At 46.9% G+C, this 18,487-nt stretch overlaps 1 protein-coding gene across 1 annotated transcript in view; it reads left to right on the top strand.

Moving 5' to 3' along the window:
* The window catches only part of LOC147729472 (unconventional myosin-X-like), a 763,954-nt gene extending 749,049 nt beyond the window's left edge, over positions 1 to 14,905 (top strand). The window contains exons 39-41 of the mRNA XM_086954339.1: positions 5,471 to 5,926; positions 6,225 to 6,416; positions 12,239 to 14,905. Coding sequence (XP_086810465.1) covers positions 5,471 to 5,926; positions 6,225 to 6,416; positions 12,239 to 12,352 — 762 coding nt within the window. The 3' untranslated portion in view covers positions 12,353 to 14,905. The remainder of the gene's footprint in view (positions 1 to 5,470; positions 5,927 to 6,224; positions 6,417 to 12,238) is intronic.
* The last annotated feature ends 3,582 nt before the right edge of the window (positions 14,906 to 18,487 follow it).

Below are 18,487 nucleotides of genomic sequence, written 5' to 3'. Positions count from 1 at the left end.
ACCTCACAGCCCAGTTTTCCAGCAGACCTCGGATCTGCCGCTGATCAACTGAGCTTCACGTCATGTTCTGTGATCCCTTCTCCAGGGTCCCAACCAGGACTCATGGCACCTTCCTTAAAACCTCTGTGTTGCCCCCTCAAACTCTGCCCGCAAGACATCCCACCCACCTGTTTCTAGGGCTCGGCCGTTGCATTTTACCGCTCTTCTTGCTCTCCTTCTCCAGACATAGCCCTCTCTGTCTGGTGAAGTACATACTGAACGTCTGTCCCCTCCACCGTAAAAACCCACGTCTGCTGGCCTAACTGGCCACATGGTTGTAAAACTTTACCTCCAAAGCCCTCCTCATCTGACCCTGCTCGGAACACGGAGGGCTTGATTACGATCTTGGCGGTTGTGTTACGATTTCACAAACGCATCGGTGTCCCGTCCGCCGTACTACAAGTATCATAGGATATAATGGAATTGTAATTTGTCAGGCGGCAAATCTGTCACGTTTGTGGTGGAGTAACCCTGTCGTTCAAGATCATAATCCGGCCCTAGGTTGCCGGGGCTGTACATTCCGCAGTCCCGTTCCAAGCTTCAGGGCGTATTAGTCTGGGATTAGTTGCTCTGAGGAGAAGTGCGATTCTCCGAAGGGCTTGCTGCCTTGTAGTCGAGCACTTGAGAAACAACTTTATTTATTGTAGCAGAAGCATCTTGAACAAGAGGGACTGCACATAAGACGGATGGCTGTGCGGGACATTTTGGGAATGGATTATGTGTAGCTATAGTTAGATCAGGATTTTATGTGAAAAGCAATTTTTTGTTTTTTTATTGACTTCTGCACCGTTTAACAAATCAGCATATATCCCTAAAAATAAGTACATCCCTTTTGGGTTCCTCATAGCAAGTTTCATGCAGACCTGCTAAAAGGGTGCAACAAAAGAGTGGGGTCCCAAAAGGGAAGTATCAGATTTGAACTTTGATAGGACTCTTTGCTCCTCAATGCAGAAAGCAATGGTTCTACAAACTTGGGCTGTAGACAGTACCTCACTCGAACAAATGCCTGTGATTTGTTTGGTGCAAATCCGTTCAATAGACTTAGAGAATTTCGCATTTTAAAGTGTTCCAGTTTGGGAATTAAGTGCTTACGTTTCATAGATTGCATGGCATTTGAAAGGATGTATTTTTGATTTGCCTGTAACTCGCCATTGGACAGATGGACATGAGATCTGACAGACATTTAGCATGTTAAGTCTTACGTGGGAGCAACAACTTTTGTGCGCATCCATCTTGTGCGGGCGAAAACATGTTCATTCTCTAATAGCGTTGGCGCCCCTTCATGAATCTGCCTGAAGGTTGTCCGTCCGTCTGCACAGCAAGCGCAGTGCAGGAGTCTCAGGGTTCATGTTTTCCTGACAATGGAAACACCAAGTGGAAGGTCAGAAAATAATTTATTTTGACCTAAAGTTGGTGGCGATCCACAGATATGCAGAAGCCTGGCAGGCCCTTCTGATGCTCACCCTACTCTTAAAGTTTGAGTTTGCTACAAATCCGTCAAGAGGGCGAACACTTACTTAATGGGATGATTGAAACAGCAGCATTTCCCGTTTTAAACCCACAGGGATCTGAGCTGCCTGCTGCTGAATGAACCTTGAAAGGACTTACAAAGTTTGCGTGAAACTAGAACTTCACTCATGGAAGAGCCTTTGCTTGGTTTGGTGTAATTTATTCATTAGAGCTTGAGATATTAGCATTCGTGATGTGTGTGGGGGCGGGGGAGGACTAAGGTATTAAACGTTGGGGAGACTTGGAGCTTTAGTTCTCTAATCCAAGATCCCAGACTGCAACCAGGCTTACATTTTTAAATAAAAGCCCCCCAACTACCCCCCCCCCCCCATTGGAACAGGAAGCCTTTGGCTCCTGTAGTCATTTTAGTAAGTAATGAAACGAGGAAAGGAACAGGAGTTTTAACATTACTGTTAAATAATCCACTCATCCTTCTGACTCTTACCTGGTGGGAGAGTCCCCCCCCCAGCCCCCAGACTGAACCCCTGCACCTCTTCCTCCCTTGATTGAGTGAGCAGGTCTCTAGGCGCTGTTGGTAAATGCACGATAAAGACGACACCTAGAAATCTTCGCATTCATTTATCTTTGTTTCTGTGCCGTGGACGGACCCCAGGGACGTCGGTGTGTATCACAGACGTCAATAGGTAATAAACTAAACATAGCACAAGAGAGTGGTACGTACACCGCTCCAAGTACTACAGTGTGCAGATGAGACAGCACATCAGAGTGTACACAGAATACCAGATAGTAGAAATTAGAACCAGAGCTGTGGTGCCCAAGTAAAGAACCATAGAGCATGTAGTCGAGACCGTGCCATTCAAATACAACCCTGAGCCCGATTTCTCATCCACAATGCAAACTCAAAACAGACCAAGACGTGTCTGCACCTCTGCTCGTCATCACATGCCCTGAGCCTCCACTCTGGCCAGAAGAGGCTTTGTCACCTTCCTTCACACAACAAAAGAGGCGAATAGAAATATTTACTTCACAGAGAAGAAATGCATCAGTTTCAGAAGAGCACGGCTGTTCTTTAGTTCATAGCAATGTCTCGCAAATCCTAAGCATATTACTTATACTTATAGATGAGTCACCACCGAACTTCGAGAGTCCAGACGCACTTGCCGCCGCCTCTGAAAGGCCTGGAGGAACACCAAATCCTTAGAAGCCCACAACAACTTTAGAGCCTCCACCAACGCCCACCACCAACTCATCAGAAAAACTAGGAAAAATCCAATTGAAGACAGAATCTCCACTCATGCACACAACACCAAAGAACTCTTCAACATCAAGGAGTTCGCCCAACCCACCAGCGAGTCCACAAACATCCCTCCCTCACAAGACCTCTGCGACAAACTCAGCACTTTTTTCCACCTCAAAAACAAGAGCATCGACGACAACTTCGACGAAGACAACCAACACACTGAACCCCCACCAACCACCCCCGACACCCTAAAGCCAGCGATCGACAACTGGACATCCCTCACCACCGAAGAAACAATGAAGACGATGAAGTCAATGAACTACAGGGCCCCCACAGATCCCTGCCCCGTGGGGCATCGCACCCATGCTCTGTCACATCATCAACCTCTCCCTGGCAACCCCCTCATTCTCTGATGACTGGAAAAACGCTGAGATGAACCCCCTCCTGAAGAAACCCTCGGCGGACGCCACCGACCTAAAAAACTACAGACCCATCTCTCTGCTCCCGTTTCCAGTGAAAGTCATCGAGAAAGCCATCAACAGCCAACTCGCCACATTCATCGAAAAGCACAACATCCTCGACTCCTCCCAATACGGATTCAGAAAAAAATACAGTACGGAAACCGCCCTCCTCGCCGCAACAGATGACATCCGCACCTTACTGGACAAAAAAGAAACAGCAGCCCTCATCCTCTTCGACCTCTCAGCAGCGTTCGACACAGTCTCTCACCGCACCCTAATACACAGACTCCACGACACAGGGATCCAAGATAAGGCCCTCGACTGGATCCGCTCCTTCCTCTCCGGCAGAACGCAGCGGGTCAGACTCCCCCCTTTCCTCTTGGACCCTACACCTACCACCTGCGGAGTCCCCCAGGGGTCCTCCCTCAGCCGTACAGTCTTCAACATCTCCATGGCTCTGCTCACCCCCATTGTCAGAACCTACGGACACAACATTGTGTCATACGCAGATGAAACCCAACTCATCCTCTCCCTATCCAACGAACCCAACACTGCCAGACACAACTTTCTAGAAGGCATGGAAGCCGTCGCCAAATGGATGAAAAACAGCTGCCTACAACTAAACACCAACATAATGGAAGTACTCCTCATGGGCCCAACCCCAGATGCCTGGAACGACACCTGGTGGACCCCCGCCCTCAGAAGCCCGCCCACCCCCACGGACCACGCACGCAACCTGGGAATCATCCTGGACTCAGAGCTCAAAATGGACCGCCAGATCAACTCCGTCTCGTCTTCCTGCTTCCACATCCTCCACCTCCTACATAAGATCTTCAAATGGATCCCCCTCGAACACAGAAAGACCATCACACATGCCCTGGTCACCAGCAGACTCGAATACGGCAACGCACTTTATGCCGGAATAAACAAAAACCTCACCCGCAAGCTACAGAACATCTAAAACGCTGCCGCAAGACTAGTCCTCGACCTGCCAAGACACTGCCACATCTCCCAGCACCTGCGCACACTCCACTGGCTCCCCATTGAGGCCAGAGTCACCTTCAAGATGCTAACCCATGCTCACAAGGCCCTCCACGACACCGGACCAGCATTCCTGAAAAGTCTCGCCTCGGGGTAGAGCTTTTTCGGCAAGAACTGCAAAACTGTGGAATGCCCTACCACTTTCTATTCGCAATGCAAATTCAGAGCCCGTCTTCAGGAAACAGCTAAAGACATGGCTTTTTAATAAGTAATTCGTTTTTTTGTTGCTTTTTCTACTCTGTCCATCTTGATGCTTACAATAGCGCCGGGACACCTCCTTGTGAGGTAGCTGTTCGCGCTTTACAAACTTCAGTATTATTATTATTAATTCAACGCAACCCAAAGGACCCTACGATCAGCCCAGCTCCCCTACGCCGTGGTCCCCTGCACCAGAAAGACCAGATCGAAAGGCCACTCCTTCTCCTTCCGCGTGGCCAGAGCCTGGAATGACAATCCGCTCCACTCAGACAGATAACATCGCTCCCCATCTTCGCAAGAAACCTCAAAACCTGGCTCTTCGACAGGCCTCCTCCTTGATAGACTGGAACCTGCGAACACCCCACCCCTCCCCACCCCCCAGCACCTTGAGACCTTTACGGGTGAGTAGTTGCGCTTAACAAACCCCTGATTTGATTTAATTTGATTTACCTATCCCCATATCACATTTAATAACCCTCACCTCACTGGGGCTATTGAATCTTTAGACCTTTTTCATGCGCCCAGCACGAATGTCTCGCAAAACTGTGAAAGGAGGTAGTGGAAATCCCAGAGGATTTCCTTAAGACGGCCCTTGTCCTGTCGCCCCCCACTTTCCACCTCCTGGCTACCAGCCAATAGTAACTTATGATGCAATGCTATTGCAGGCCATTACAGGTGCATGTGAAAGCACAGAACAAACATATGTATACTACAAAAATACACACACAGGAATATAGACTGCACATATTAACAATACGTAAGATAACAAAAATGTAAACTCCTACATTCTGCTAAAACCGACTTCTTGCTGCTTGAACGATTAGGTTAATTTCATGTTTTTATGACCAGCCTTGCCTATTCATGTTTTCCAAGTAGAGAGTACTTTAGATTCAGTATGTTCTCCAAATATAATTTTACATATTATCCCAGATCTTGCTTACGCCAAGGTTTAGTCTAAATCTATCCTCTGACTCCTAGTGAACAATGTACATTACTGAATGTCCTTCCTGACTCCTTTTAGGCACATGAAAGTCTCGTCAGTGGACACTTCCCCGCTCCGGAGGAGACGTTGCAGCACCTGGCGGCCCTGCGGCTCCAGTACCTGCACTGCGACTACAACAAGGTCTCCTGGAGCCTCGAGAACGTCTACCCCGTCACACGTCTGAAGGCCAAGATACTGCAGTCCACCAAGAGCAGCAGCACACTGTCCTCCGGCCACACCCTGGAGAGGAGAAGGACCAGCTTCCTGGAGGGGACGCTGAAGCGCGGCTTCAAGGGGGGCTCCATGAAGAAGCAGCGGGTGGAAGAAGAGCAGATGCTGGAGATGTGGGTGAAGGAGGAGCTGGCGGCTGCACGCGTCAGCGTGGCGGAGAAATGGAAGCGGCTCCAAGGCATGTCCCAGCACCAGGCCATGGTCAAATACATGACCATAGTGAAGGAATGGCCGGGGTACGGATCCACGCTCTTTGATGTTGAGGTAAGGATTCAATACATGCGGAGACATCTGTACAACTACGCCACTGCCTTATGTCTGTTCTTATTGAAGGTTTTATTGAGTGAGTGAGGTGTAAAGTGTGCAACAATGTGTGTGGATAGATTGCATTGTTGGTCCCCATTTGTGCTTCTTTTGGAATACATTGTTTTGTTCTCTAAATGTTCACACTTTACACAACTGGTAAATAACGCCTGGTCCATCTGTGGTCCAACCCTACCAGGCGATGTGGACCGCTTGCCTTCCTTCTCTCGTCATGCCTGTTTTTTTAAATGTTTTTCAGTATAAAGAGGGTGGATTTCCCAATGACCTGTGGCTGGTGGTCAGTGCAGAACACGTGTCTGTCTACAAACGAGGAGACCCAAAGCCGTTGGAAACCTTCCAGTATGAGCACATTGTCTTCTTCGGGGCACCTCAACCCAACACCTTCAAGATCACGGTGGAGGAAAGGGAGATGTACTTTGAGACTCCCCAGGTACGTGTCCGGGCATGGTGGTTTCCTTACGCGCACAGGATGGGCTTGGCTCCATTGATGTCCCCAGTAGGCGCATACCAAGACCCCAGAGGAAGGCCTCAGGACAGGGGTTGGTTTCATTCCACCTTGTGCATGGGACGGTCGGATGCTCTTGAGTTGGCTCTAGAGATGCTCAGTTCAAGACACCTTACCTTTGCAGTAGGAAACAATAATGTTTGGTTTGATCACAAGATAGGAGCTAGACTAGAGACCTGGCGCAAGAATATACATTTGGCAGATACTCCGAGACGCCCTAGGCAGGTTTCATGTGTGGGGGTAGAGACGGCTTCAAGATGGTGGCGGAATATTTTCAGCTTTCTTTTATCAATTTTATTGATTAAAGATTATCAGCACCTCTCAGAAGAAGAAAAAGACCCATCTTTTGCCAAACTGTTGTCTACATAAAAAGCCTCATCGATGCAAGGCACACTTGATCAATCAACTAGTAGATTTGTAGTGCGCTTCTGGTCACCTGTGAAGAGGCCTGTTCATTTTTGTTTAAAGCCATGATGTTCATCCTACAGGCAATACATTGTCTCAAAGAACTTCTTTATTCCCTTCTGTGCTCCTGCTTCATTCCAGCGCTCACAGGTTTGGTCGATGTAGGACTCTCTGTATGAACGTTGGTCCTCAATGGATACGTTTCCTTTTATTTCATTCGCTGGGTTATGTTTTGATTTTAAATGTGACTTTGTTGCTGAGACCATACGAGGTCAATGCCAGTATGGAGCTTTACATACGCCTGGGGCGAGTACACAGGCAACACGTGGCACAAGCCTTGCATATAGAACAGAATCTTAATCTTATATAAAGCGGTTGTAGAAGAGATTTCAGAATATAAATAAACTATGCATCAAACCTGTAGGACGTGAGACAAGGCATTTCTTTGTGGAGAGACTCACTTGGCCTCATTTTCTTTTTGTATTTTTATATCGAATTCTGGGCTAAACAAACTTTAATATTAATAAATAAATTGAGCAAAGGTCCCACTTTTGTTTATTTTCCCATTACACATAGTGAAAGTCTTCTATAGAAACCTTCCATGAAACACAAATCTCAAAAATGCATTTTCATCTTCCAAAGATGAAGATAGTGTTTAATGTCTCTGTAAAAACTTACTTTGAGCTTGTTTACCCTGTGATGCTAGACCAACTCCATGTTTTCATGCACCCCAAGTTCTCTCTTCTTTCCATGACCCCCTCCCCTGAGGTGTCCCAGGTCAGGCCGTGCAGGACCCCTGCGTGAGTAGATGGTCTGTGTACCATGAGTGGAGGATGAACTACCAAACATGGTATGACTGTGAGGGATCTTCCTGAACATGGTTCGCACTCTCTTCATTGATAAAGAGAACTTGACGGAGCATGACGCGCGTGGCCTGTGGTTCCCAAGTCTAAACAAAACCAGTTGTTCACCTGTGTTTTTAAGCACATACTTTCGTAAGTTGACAAAGTTATATTCAGAGGCTCATTCAAAATAAAGAAGAAAGAAAACAACATCAAAGTAGAAACTAACCACATCGCACTGTGATTTGTTTTTTCTGAATTTGTAATTTCTCAATGGTATGGGCAATCCCTAAAAAATGGCACTGCCCAAAGTAAATATATATATATAATCAGCCACTATACACATATATAATGAAGAAGCAGAACATATAAAATAGGGAGCTCCGTGCCCCAGAGCAGAGAGAACACATTCAACAACCATCTAATGCACTCACGTGATATAATGGCAATTCCTCCTAGTTTATAACCATTAGTGTGCTGTGATGTTGACAACGTTTCGTACGCGTTGGGAATGCGGAGTTCTCTTAAGGACTGTATGATAATTGGGTCTTGATTGATTGTAGGAGGCTAAAGGGTCCGAGACAGTCTAAGGGAACACGTGTGCTTATAAGAACTCCACAAATTGAGGAATAAGGAAATGTACTCTCGGTTGGATGAATAACCAAACAATCCCACTGACTGGCGTCTAAATTAGGCTTCAACCTTCCATTTTAGAAGAGGCCAGGACTCCCTCCAGCTCTGTAGGTCCGACGTACAATAAAGAGTCCCATCACCACCTCTGAAACCCCTTGTATAGCCGGTGCAGTGTACCGTCACTGTCAGTGACACGTGGGCAGTACAGCATGTGCGGCATACCATCACGACCAGTTACATGTGTGCGGTACAGCATGTGCGGCATACCATCAGGGCCAGTTACATGTGTGCGGTACAGCATGTGCGGCATACCATCACGGTCCGTGACATGTGTGCGGTACAGCATGTGCAGCACACCATCACGGTCCGTGACGTGTGCGGTACAGCATGTGTGGCATACCATCACGACCAGTGACATATGTTTGCGGTACAGCATGTGTGGCATACCATCACGGTCCGTGACATATGTGTGCGGTACAGCATGTGCGGCATACCATCACGGTCCGTGACATGTGTGCGGTACAGCATGTGCGGCATACCATCACGGTCCGTGACATATGTGTGCGGTACAGCATGTGCGGCATGCCATCAATGTCCATGACATATGTGTGCGGTACATCATGTGCGGCATACCATCACGGTCCGTGACAAATGTGTGCGGTACAGCATGTGCGGCATGCCATCAATGTCCATGACATATGTGTCTGGTATAGTCGGTGCAGCATACTATTACGCCCCCCCCTTTATATCCTTCCCTTTCTGTACTGTACCCCTTAGTTCTTTCCCTTTCTTAGCTCCCTCCCTTCCCCCACTTCTTTAGCTCGCTTCTTTCTCTGCAGTTACTTAGCTCCCTTAGTTCCTTCCCTTTCTTAGATCCATCCCTTCCCTACACCTCCTTCACTCTCTTACTACCCACACTCCCTTCGCTCCCTTACTACCCACACTCCCTTTGCTCCCTTACTACCCACACTCCCTTTGCTCCCTTGCTACCAACACTCCCTTTGCTCCCTTGCTACCCACACTCCTTTCGCTCCCTTACTACCCACACTCCCTTCGCTCCCTTACTACCCACACTCCCTTCGCTCCCTTACTACCCACACTCCCTTCGGTCCCTTACTACCCACACTCCCTTCACTCCCTAATTACCCGCACTCCCTTCGCTCCCTTACTATCCACACTCCCTTTGCTCCCTAACTACCCACACTCCCTTTGCTCCCTAACTACCCACACTCCCTTTGCTCCCTAACTACCCACACTCCCTTTGCTCCCTTGCTACCCACACTCCCTTTGCTCCCTTGCTACCCACACTCCCTTCGCTCCCTTACTACCCACACTCCCTTCGCTCCCTTACTACCCACATTCCCTTCGCTCCCTTACTACCCACACTCCCTTCGCTCCCTTGCTACCCACACTCCCTTCGCTCCCTTACTACCCACACTCCCTTCGCTCCCTTACTACCCACACTCCCTTCGCTCCCTTACTACCCACACTCCCTTCGCTCCCTTACTACCCACACTCCCTTCGCTCCCTTACTACCCACACTCCCTTCGCTCCCTTACTACCCCCACTCCCTTCGCTCCCTAATTACCCGCACTCCCTTCGCTCCCTTACTATCCACACTCCCTTTGCTCCCTAACTACCCGCACTCCCTTTGCTCCCTAACTACCCACACTCCCTTTGCTCCCTAACTACCCACACTCCCTTTGCTCCCTAACTACCCACACTCCCTTTGCTCCCTTGCTACCCACACTCCCTTCGCTCCCTTACTACCCACACTCCCTTCGCTCCCTTACTACCCACACTCCCTTCGCTCCCTTACTACCCACACTCCCTTCGCTCCCTTACTACCCACACTCCCTTCGCTCCCTTACTACCCCCACTCCCTTCGCTCCCTTACTACCCGCACTCCCTTCGCTCCCTTACTATCCACACTCCCTTCGCTCCCTAAGTACCCACACTCCCTTTGCTCCCTAACTACCCACACTCCCTTTGCTCCCTAACTACCCACACTCCCTTTGCTCCCTAACTACCCACACTCCCTTTGCTCCCTAACTACCCACACTCCCTTCGCTCCCTAATTACCCGCACTCCCTTCGCTCCCTTACTATCCACACTCCCTTTGCTCCCTAACTACCCACACTCCCTTTGCTCCCTAACTACCCACACTCCCTTTGCTCCCTAACTACCCACACTCCCTTTGCTCCCTAACTACCCACACTCCCTTTGCTCCCTTACTACCCACACTCCCTTTGCTCCCTTACTACCCACACTCCCTTCGCTCCCTTACTACCCACACTCCCTTCGCTCCCTTACTACCCACACTCCCTTCGCTCCCTTACTACCCCCACTCCCTTCGCCCCCTAATTACCCGCACTCCCTTCGCCCCCTAATTACCCGCACTCCCTTCGCTCCCTTACTATCCACACTCCCTTCGCTCCCTAACTACCCACACTCCCTTTGCTCCCTAAGTACCCACACTCCCTTTGCTCCCTAACTACCCACACTCCCTTTGCTCCCTAACTACCCACACTCCCTTTGCTCCCTTACTACCCACACTCCCTTTGCTCCCTTACTACCCACACTCCCTTTGCTCCCTTACTACCCACACTCCCTTCGCTCCCTTACTACCCACACTCCCTTCGCTCCCTTACTACCCACACTCCCTTCGCTCCCTATCTTCCCTGCAGTTACTTAGCTCCCTTCCTTCAATGCACTTCCCAAGCCGTAACAGCATTTTTTATCAACCCTTACAATTCTCCACTAGCTTTATTTTCCATTTTAATTATAAATTAGGCTTTCATGCATTTTGACCCTGTTTACTTTACTCTCTGATGTGGGATTCCATTACAGAGCGTGGGCAGCCCTTTATGGGTTTGTGTTAAGCCTAATTGACTTTCCCCCATTAGGTCTTTGAATTTGAATTTGAAGGGTTTTGTATAGCGCTCGTACACCTGGCGGTTTCTTGGCGCTCACTGGCAACAGCTACTCGGCGGGTCGGAAAAGGGGAGAGGAGAAGATTCAGGATTGGAAGGCTTGGGTAAAAAGGAAGGTCTTAAGGTCTCTGCGGAAGAGGGGGTATTGGGTGCAGGTTCTGAGGAGCAATGGGAGAGAATTGTTCATTGTAGGCTTGAGTTGGGCACCTGGAAACCACAAACCTCTGTGTTTGCAGGTCTGCTGGTGGTCATTCATACAGTACTGTTTATTGGTTATGTGACCCATAAAGTGATGTTTGTCAGTACCATATTGTCCATTAATAATGTAATTGTTGTGTAATCGTTAGCTATTTGCATTCTCAGTTTAGCACCTAAACCATTGCTATACTCTGACATTCCCCTAGGTGTCGCTGCTGCTATGGTTTGCATGTGCCATACTCCCACTTGTCTTTAGGTGGCGCTGCTGCTATGGTTTGCATGTGCCATACTCCCACTTGTCTTTAGGTGGCGCTGCTGCAGTACCTCGTACAGTCTGGCTCTCCTGCTGTCCCCTAGGGGTCACTGTAGGACAGTTGTCTGGTCCTTCGTCCCCAGTGCTGTGGAGGCTGGTAGAATCTATGCTCTCAGCCTTGCTACCTTGGCATGCATACCTTCCCAGCCTTGCTACCTTGGCATGCATACCTTCCCAGCCTTGCTACCTTGGCATGCATACCTTCCCAGCCTTGCTACCTTGGCATGCATACCTTCCCAGCCTTGCTACCTTGGCATGCATACCTTCCCAGCCTTGCTACCTTGGCATGCATACCTTCCCAGCCTTGCTACCTTGGCATGCATACCTTCCCAGCCTTGCTACCCCTCACAGATGTTGCAGTGAATCAGGACAGAAAGATCATGTTCTCCAACACTAATTCTTTTTGTTTTCTTCTTTTTTTAGGTGGGAGAAATCATAAAGATTATGAGAGCTTATATCAACATGATCGTGAAGAAACGCTGCAGTGTTAAGTCTGGGGTCAGCCACGACAGCCGTGCAGGAACCTGGATCAGATGATCGGAGGCCTTGATAAATCAGATGCCAACAATTGATTTGGGATTGGACATTTAGGTTTTCAAACAGAAAATATGTTTAAGTATTAACAAAAAACTGCATTTCATCGACATGGCAAAAGGCTCTGTTGCCACATCTGCTTGAAAGAGCCCTGCTGGGCTGCCTTGGTCTCTCAACGTAGGTTTGTCTGAATGAATCCATACCTCAAAGGTTCAGACGACAGTGAGGCATGACCGGCAGAGCATCCCCAGAGAAGCTGTTATGTCGGTGTTATAGGTAGGAGGTACCCTACCAACAGTGGATTTTTGGCACATCTATTTGTACGAATGGGACGAGGCAGAGCCTCGTATGTCCTCAATGCGTACATGTGTGGTATTCGTGTCACAACAGTCTTTGCTGACGGTACATACTATAGACTACTGGTACATCCAATGTCCAAAGATGATGACTGCCACTTGGCCAAGGTCCCCACTGGCCACGTATGTGACATTGATGTGACATGAGTCATGGAAGTCCTATCTCCACAGAGGAGGAGCAGCGAGATCCTGTCCTTGCTGGTGCTTGGAGTAGAAGTTGATTCAATCTTGAAGCCAACTCTGTCACTCGGCGGCGTTATCGGTCTTCAAGAAGCACTGAGGCGTCATCCTGACCATGGTGACTTTGACATTCAACAAGTGTCTTACAGATGTTCTGAGAAGGTAGACAAATAACTACATTCTGAATTTCTGAATCACTTTTCAGATAAAGTGAAGAAAACAATTTTTGACTGTTCGCTCAAAAGGGTGATAGAGGTCATGGGATGATGGACTTGCCCCAGTCTCTGAGCCCTACCCCCACATCGGGCCGTGCTGCACCTAAACATTGCAGTTTTTGACACCGAGCGCATTTCATGGGACGACAGCGGAATCTACTGCTCTGGTACAGTGTTTAGCGAGGGATTAAAGGTGCACTTGAGAGGGGTGATTGCTTTCGCTGCTTCAAAGACCATTTTACTCTTTGACTCCATATCAGCTGTTCCCGTAGACATTGATGCAATGTTCATGCTTCCAACGCCTCACAGGAGGTGCAAGTCTTCAGACACCATCTCAGGGCTTTTTACCAAATGTCAAGAGAAAGAGATTTTATTGTAGTGGCACTGCAGGTATACTTCATGGACCCATTCTCGTTGAACATAATCATGTTATTTATTGTTTACTCATTGGCGTGAGATTTTCTCAGAAGGAGGAGGTGTTAATGGGAACGGTGAAGGTTTGTAGGGTCCCCTTTTATCCACCGCTTTGCTCACAGTACCACATCCATCCATCGCCTTCTGTTTCAGAGAATTGTACACCCATGTCCATCACAGAGGCATGCTGCTCTCTGGACACCACAGAAAGCCAAACTCATGAATATCCCCACAGACGTTGACACGTTTTGGCCGAAAGATTTAAATGTCCTGCACATAGTCCTCAAATCTCCAGGAAGAAATACAACCTATGAGGCGTGTGGTCCGCACCCTTCTTACTACTGAAGAGGCGTGTGGACCGCACCTTTTATCTACTAAAGAGGCGCGTGGTCTGCACCTTTTATCTACTCAAGAGGCGCGTGGTCGGCTCTCCCCCATGCAAGGCTCCATCCGTCTACTGTCAGAGGGGAGCTTGGCCAACACTCTACTAGGATGCATCATTCCACCCAGCTGGTAGGTCTGCCTCGCTGCCCAGCAAGGATAACTCCTTCTGGGCACCAGAGGTGTGGGGATTGTACATCTTTCTGTTCCCAGATGTGCATGGGCAGAGCTCCATGAGGCTCGTCGGATCATTCTGCCCGCTAGAAAGGTATGTGGTCCCTGCTTCACCAGGCACTGATACTTCCATCTGTGCAAAGATGTGTGAAATTCTCTTGCCTCCACAAAGACAAAGGTACATTCCTCTCTTTGCAACAGAAAAGGGTGTAGAAACCTTTCTCTACAAGAGAAGTAGTTTAGCCCCTCAGCAGATTATCAGCCTCGTCCTCATCCACCAGACAGTTGTGAAAAAACCCTATAAGCCACTAAGGCTTTTACAGTCCCCTGTTCTAGAATCCACAAGACATAGTGTCACAGACCCTGCCTGAACCTCTGTAGCGCACATCTGCTTCACCGCCAGGACAGTATATGCCCTCTTTATCTTAGCAGCATCCATAGGCACCTCACTTACATTACGGTTGGTATATTTTCAAAGCTTTCAAGCTTCTGGTAGCCTTACGACGCCTTAGTACCAAGTCATATATATGATGCCTTCTATTTGTATCCTTCACCAAGGACGAGAGGTGAAGGAGGAGTTTGTTAGGTGCACAAATGAAAGAGGAGTGAGGTGGGGGGTCCTTTCCCTGTCTTTGGTCTTATACACTGGTCCCTTATTGAATAAACCCCCGCGACCCATCCCCCCCTCGCTCCAGGTATGCGTTCCCTGCTCTTGGGTTGCTGCAGGCAGCTCCACCCCAGCTGTGAATGTATTTCTCTTGTATCGCAGATTTCTTTTGTTTTTAATTTGTAACTGGCTTTACATGATGCTTTAATAAATTATTGTCTGACTTCTGTATTTATTACAAATAATGATTATCTACAGGGATCTCCTCAGTAATGGTTGAATATTTCAAACATCTGACTACATCAAAAGGCTGTTTGTCCAGGTCAACTCTCCGCCTCTGATGATGCCATGAGCTCTCCCTTTGTTCATGGAAAATGAGTCTCTTACCTGTTTCTAGATCATGCAGCAGGTCTAGTCATTTGTAAATACCAGGGTCAAAGGGTGTCGCTTATAATTGATTTTTCAATTTCTATAGAATTACGTTCTACTCTGAGGAACCAACATAACAGGAAACCTATTATATGAGGAAACTGCTCTAGCTTGGGATGAATGTATAATCACAGCTGTCATTTCTGATACACTTGAGATACTGATTTTTGTTTGATATATTCGATTGCATATATAGTACACATTTAAGATTACAGCTATAGTTTGCTGTACATATTTAAGATGACAGTTGTAGTTTGATACATTACTCACCCTTCTAAAAACAACAGTGGCTTTCTCATGTAAACATAATTTCCTACCGTAAGCTTCAGATCTCCTTTTCCCACCTTCCCTTGTTTCTTGTTCCTTTTTTCATTCCCTGTTATCTCTACTTGTACTTTATCCACCTCTGCCTGGTCACTGCAGTGACCGATCCAAGCAGGACATAACTGCGATACTGCTGCCCTTCCTGTACTCAAAGTAAACAACGCACACTCCAGAAGACTGTGTACACCCCTGTCTACTCCTTCCATGCCACATCACTTGTCAGAGCCAACTGGATATTACCCATGACTAGCGATGAACCACCTCAACGATATTGTTGGTATGTGTATTTTACAATAAGGTACTCAACTCCATGTTTTTCAAAAACATCCTTCATCCCCTGCAAGCGTACTTGTACATCGTTGTCTGGGACAATACGTTTGGGAAGTCCTGCCCTCAAGAAAATGTTTTCAAGTAACTAAAGATCTACTTGAGCCCTTTTGGACAAAAAATTAACTTCACCACTGCAAATCCAAAACTGGTCACAGCTTCAGAAATTCAAGCATTATCTCCAAAGCTACCAGTGCCTTCTCTGGAACTCCCCATCCGCAACACCTTGACACTCACAGGATGTGCCATGCACCTCTCCACCACCTCTTTCACCATCTAGTTCAGTTCTGGCCATCAGAGGTCTTCTCTTTGGCATATTTTTGTTAATCCTTTTGTTAATCCTCATCCTACAAGCTCCTCATAAGCCATGTTTGCAATGTCCTTCTCAAAATCACTCGAGGTACTAATCTATAATTTCTCCACACACCAGTTTCATCCATGTACAGGTCATTCTTTACGCACAAACGTTCTTTTTTTTTTTTTACCATCATAAGGTCTATAAGCAAATCTTCTCTCGTAAACGTCTTCACTTTACTCAAATGTAAATGTAAATGTATAGGCATTTATATAGCGCACTACTTACCCATAGGGTCCCAAGGCGCTTCGACCGCTGCGAAACCCTTCCTGGCTTCCCTGAGAGATGGTCCCTTAATGGGTATCTCCAGGGTGAGACCAGGCATCCCCGGCGGTCTGGTGGGGCCGTTAGTGAAGATGAGGCAAGCTAATGCCCAGAGTTGCCGAGTGTGATCGCTGATCAGAGTGGGCACCGAGGCGAGAGAATTATCGAGTCCGCTGACCCTGGTCCAGAAACCTGCCGCGCCGGGAATCGAACCCTGGTCCCGGGCCGTCCTCTGCTCTCGGGTCTGCCGCCTCTAACCAGTGAGCCACACTACTCAACACTCTTTAATCCACTTCTGCTGCGCACCATTTCTGTCTAGTAACTGCAATACCACCAGCTAAGTGCCATTTCATAAACCCATCTGCCACTTGCCATTCATTTGTGAATTAACGTTCCTAGATAAGTAATCTGGTATTACATTGTGCCACCTAGTCACATACTCCACTTTAAACGTATTACTCTGAAACACTATATTTCATTTAATAATGCTGGAAGTAGCTCCCTTAGGTCTGGTCTCTGTCTGTGTTTCTATAGACTTTTCTAAAGTGATTTCAGACCTAAATAAACAATAAGATCTCCTGCATCTGATATAAATATGACTCCAAACCTTAGGCATTAAAGTTAACCATTAGAATTGGTTTATGCTTCATATTAAAAGTTGAAAAGATAGGGCTCATGCTTCTCTCCCGTTTGAGACATACATGCATCTTGCTTCATTCTACTCCCATGCACCAACCCTCAATTACTCTAGGCTTTAAGAAACATGTGGTACAAACTTTGTATAATACTGAATGAATCCCCCAAAAAGATTGCAAATTGTCTTTCTTTCTTGGAGCAGGACAGTTTACTATGGCCAAGACCAACTCATCCTTTGGTCACTTTCCTTTCTTTGAAATTTTGTGCACCAAATACATTACTATGTTTACTTAGATTTTGTATTTGTATTTCTTCACATATGATCTTTCTCTTTGCGTGGCGTTGACATGATGAAGCAGCTCAACATGCACTTTGTCGTGGCAAATGCTAATATATTATTTTGGGAGCTTAATATCTCTTTAACATTTCCACGCAAATTATCCTTAAGTTGTGAAATAACAGATGCAGCTGCTGCCAATCTGCATGTATTATGAGAAAACCTTAAATCCCACATGTTATTTATTAAAATTCCTCTTCAATTTTATTTGCTGACATGCTGACACACGTGTTGTATGGACCATTTCAATCATTATCACCCTTACTCCAATATTGGACAAAGGATCCCTATCTACCCAGAACCCTGAATTTGCTTGTCGGAAATCCACACGCATTCTCAATGAGTTGTCTGCTTTATGAGCTATTACTACTGGCCTCAACCATTCAAATGCTTCTTTCTGTTCAGTCTCAATCCTCTACACAAAACAAGCTTGTCTTTGAAACTCCTTCAGTTTCCCAAGAATTTCACTGAATGCTTCCAGATATAATTCTCCCAATGATTCTGCTATGGTACAATCAACAATTTGCAGTATCAGCGCCATGATGCTTGGTCTTCATACAATTCTTAATCTTGCTTGATGACGCTCCAGCAACATACTCTGTTGCATGTCCTGTTTTTTAATCTTATTTTTGTCTATCTTTAACCCCACATTTATATGGGAACATACCCATAAACCCCAAGATGCAAATCTGATGGACTCCGGTCTTTCAGGCACGCTTTTATAAAATTAGTAAATACTTCTGGTGACAAAATTATATATGTTAATCCTGAATCGGCCATATCATTCTCAGAAACCCTATCAGTCACCTACTCATAGCAATAATCGTCGATGAACATGCCACAACCATTGGATCGAGCAGTCTCAAGAAAGATAATCCAATCGCACTTACAAAAGTAAATGAGTCTCGAGAGGCTACAAGGAAGGATAATAATAATAACTCCTCAAAAACTCAATCCAATGATACAAACGCCAAAGAAAAAAATGCCTTGAGGAAACGATGGACGAACGCTCAGGTATTGGCTCCTTCCGTACAAATACACGACAAAACACTGAATACAAAAGGGAGAATAATACTCATCCCTAATTATCAATCACAAGGCCCACAAGACTAACTGAATAGAGGATATATCCTTCGCCT

The sequence above is a fragment of the Lissotriton vulgaris genome, chromosome 2_1 (assembly GCF_964263255.1).
Source record: "Lissotriton vulgaris chromosome 2_1, aLisVul1.2, whole genome shotgun sequence".
Taxonomy (NCBI): domain Eukaryota; kingdom Metazoa; phylum Chordata; class Amphibia; order Caudata; family Salamandridae; genus Lissotriton; species Lissotriton vulgaris.
Note: the sequence above shows the minus strand (reverse complement) of the source record. Positions and strands in the feature narration are given on the sequence as shown.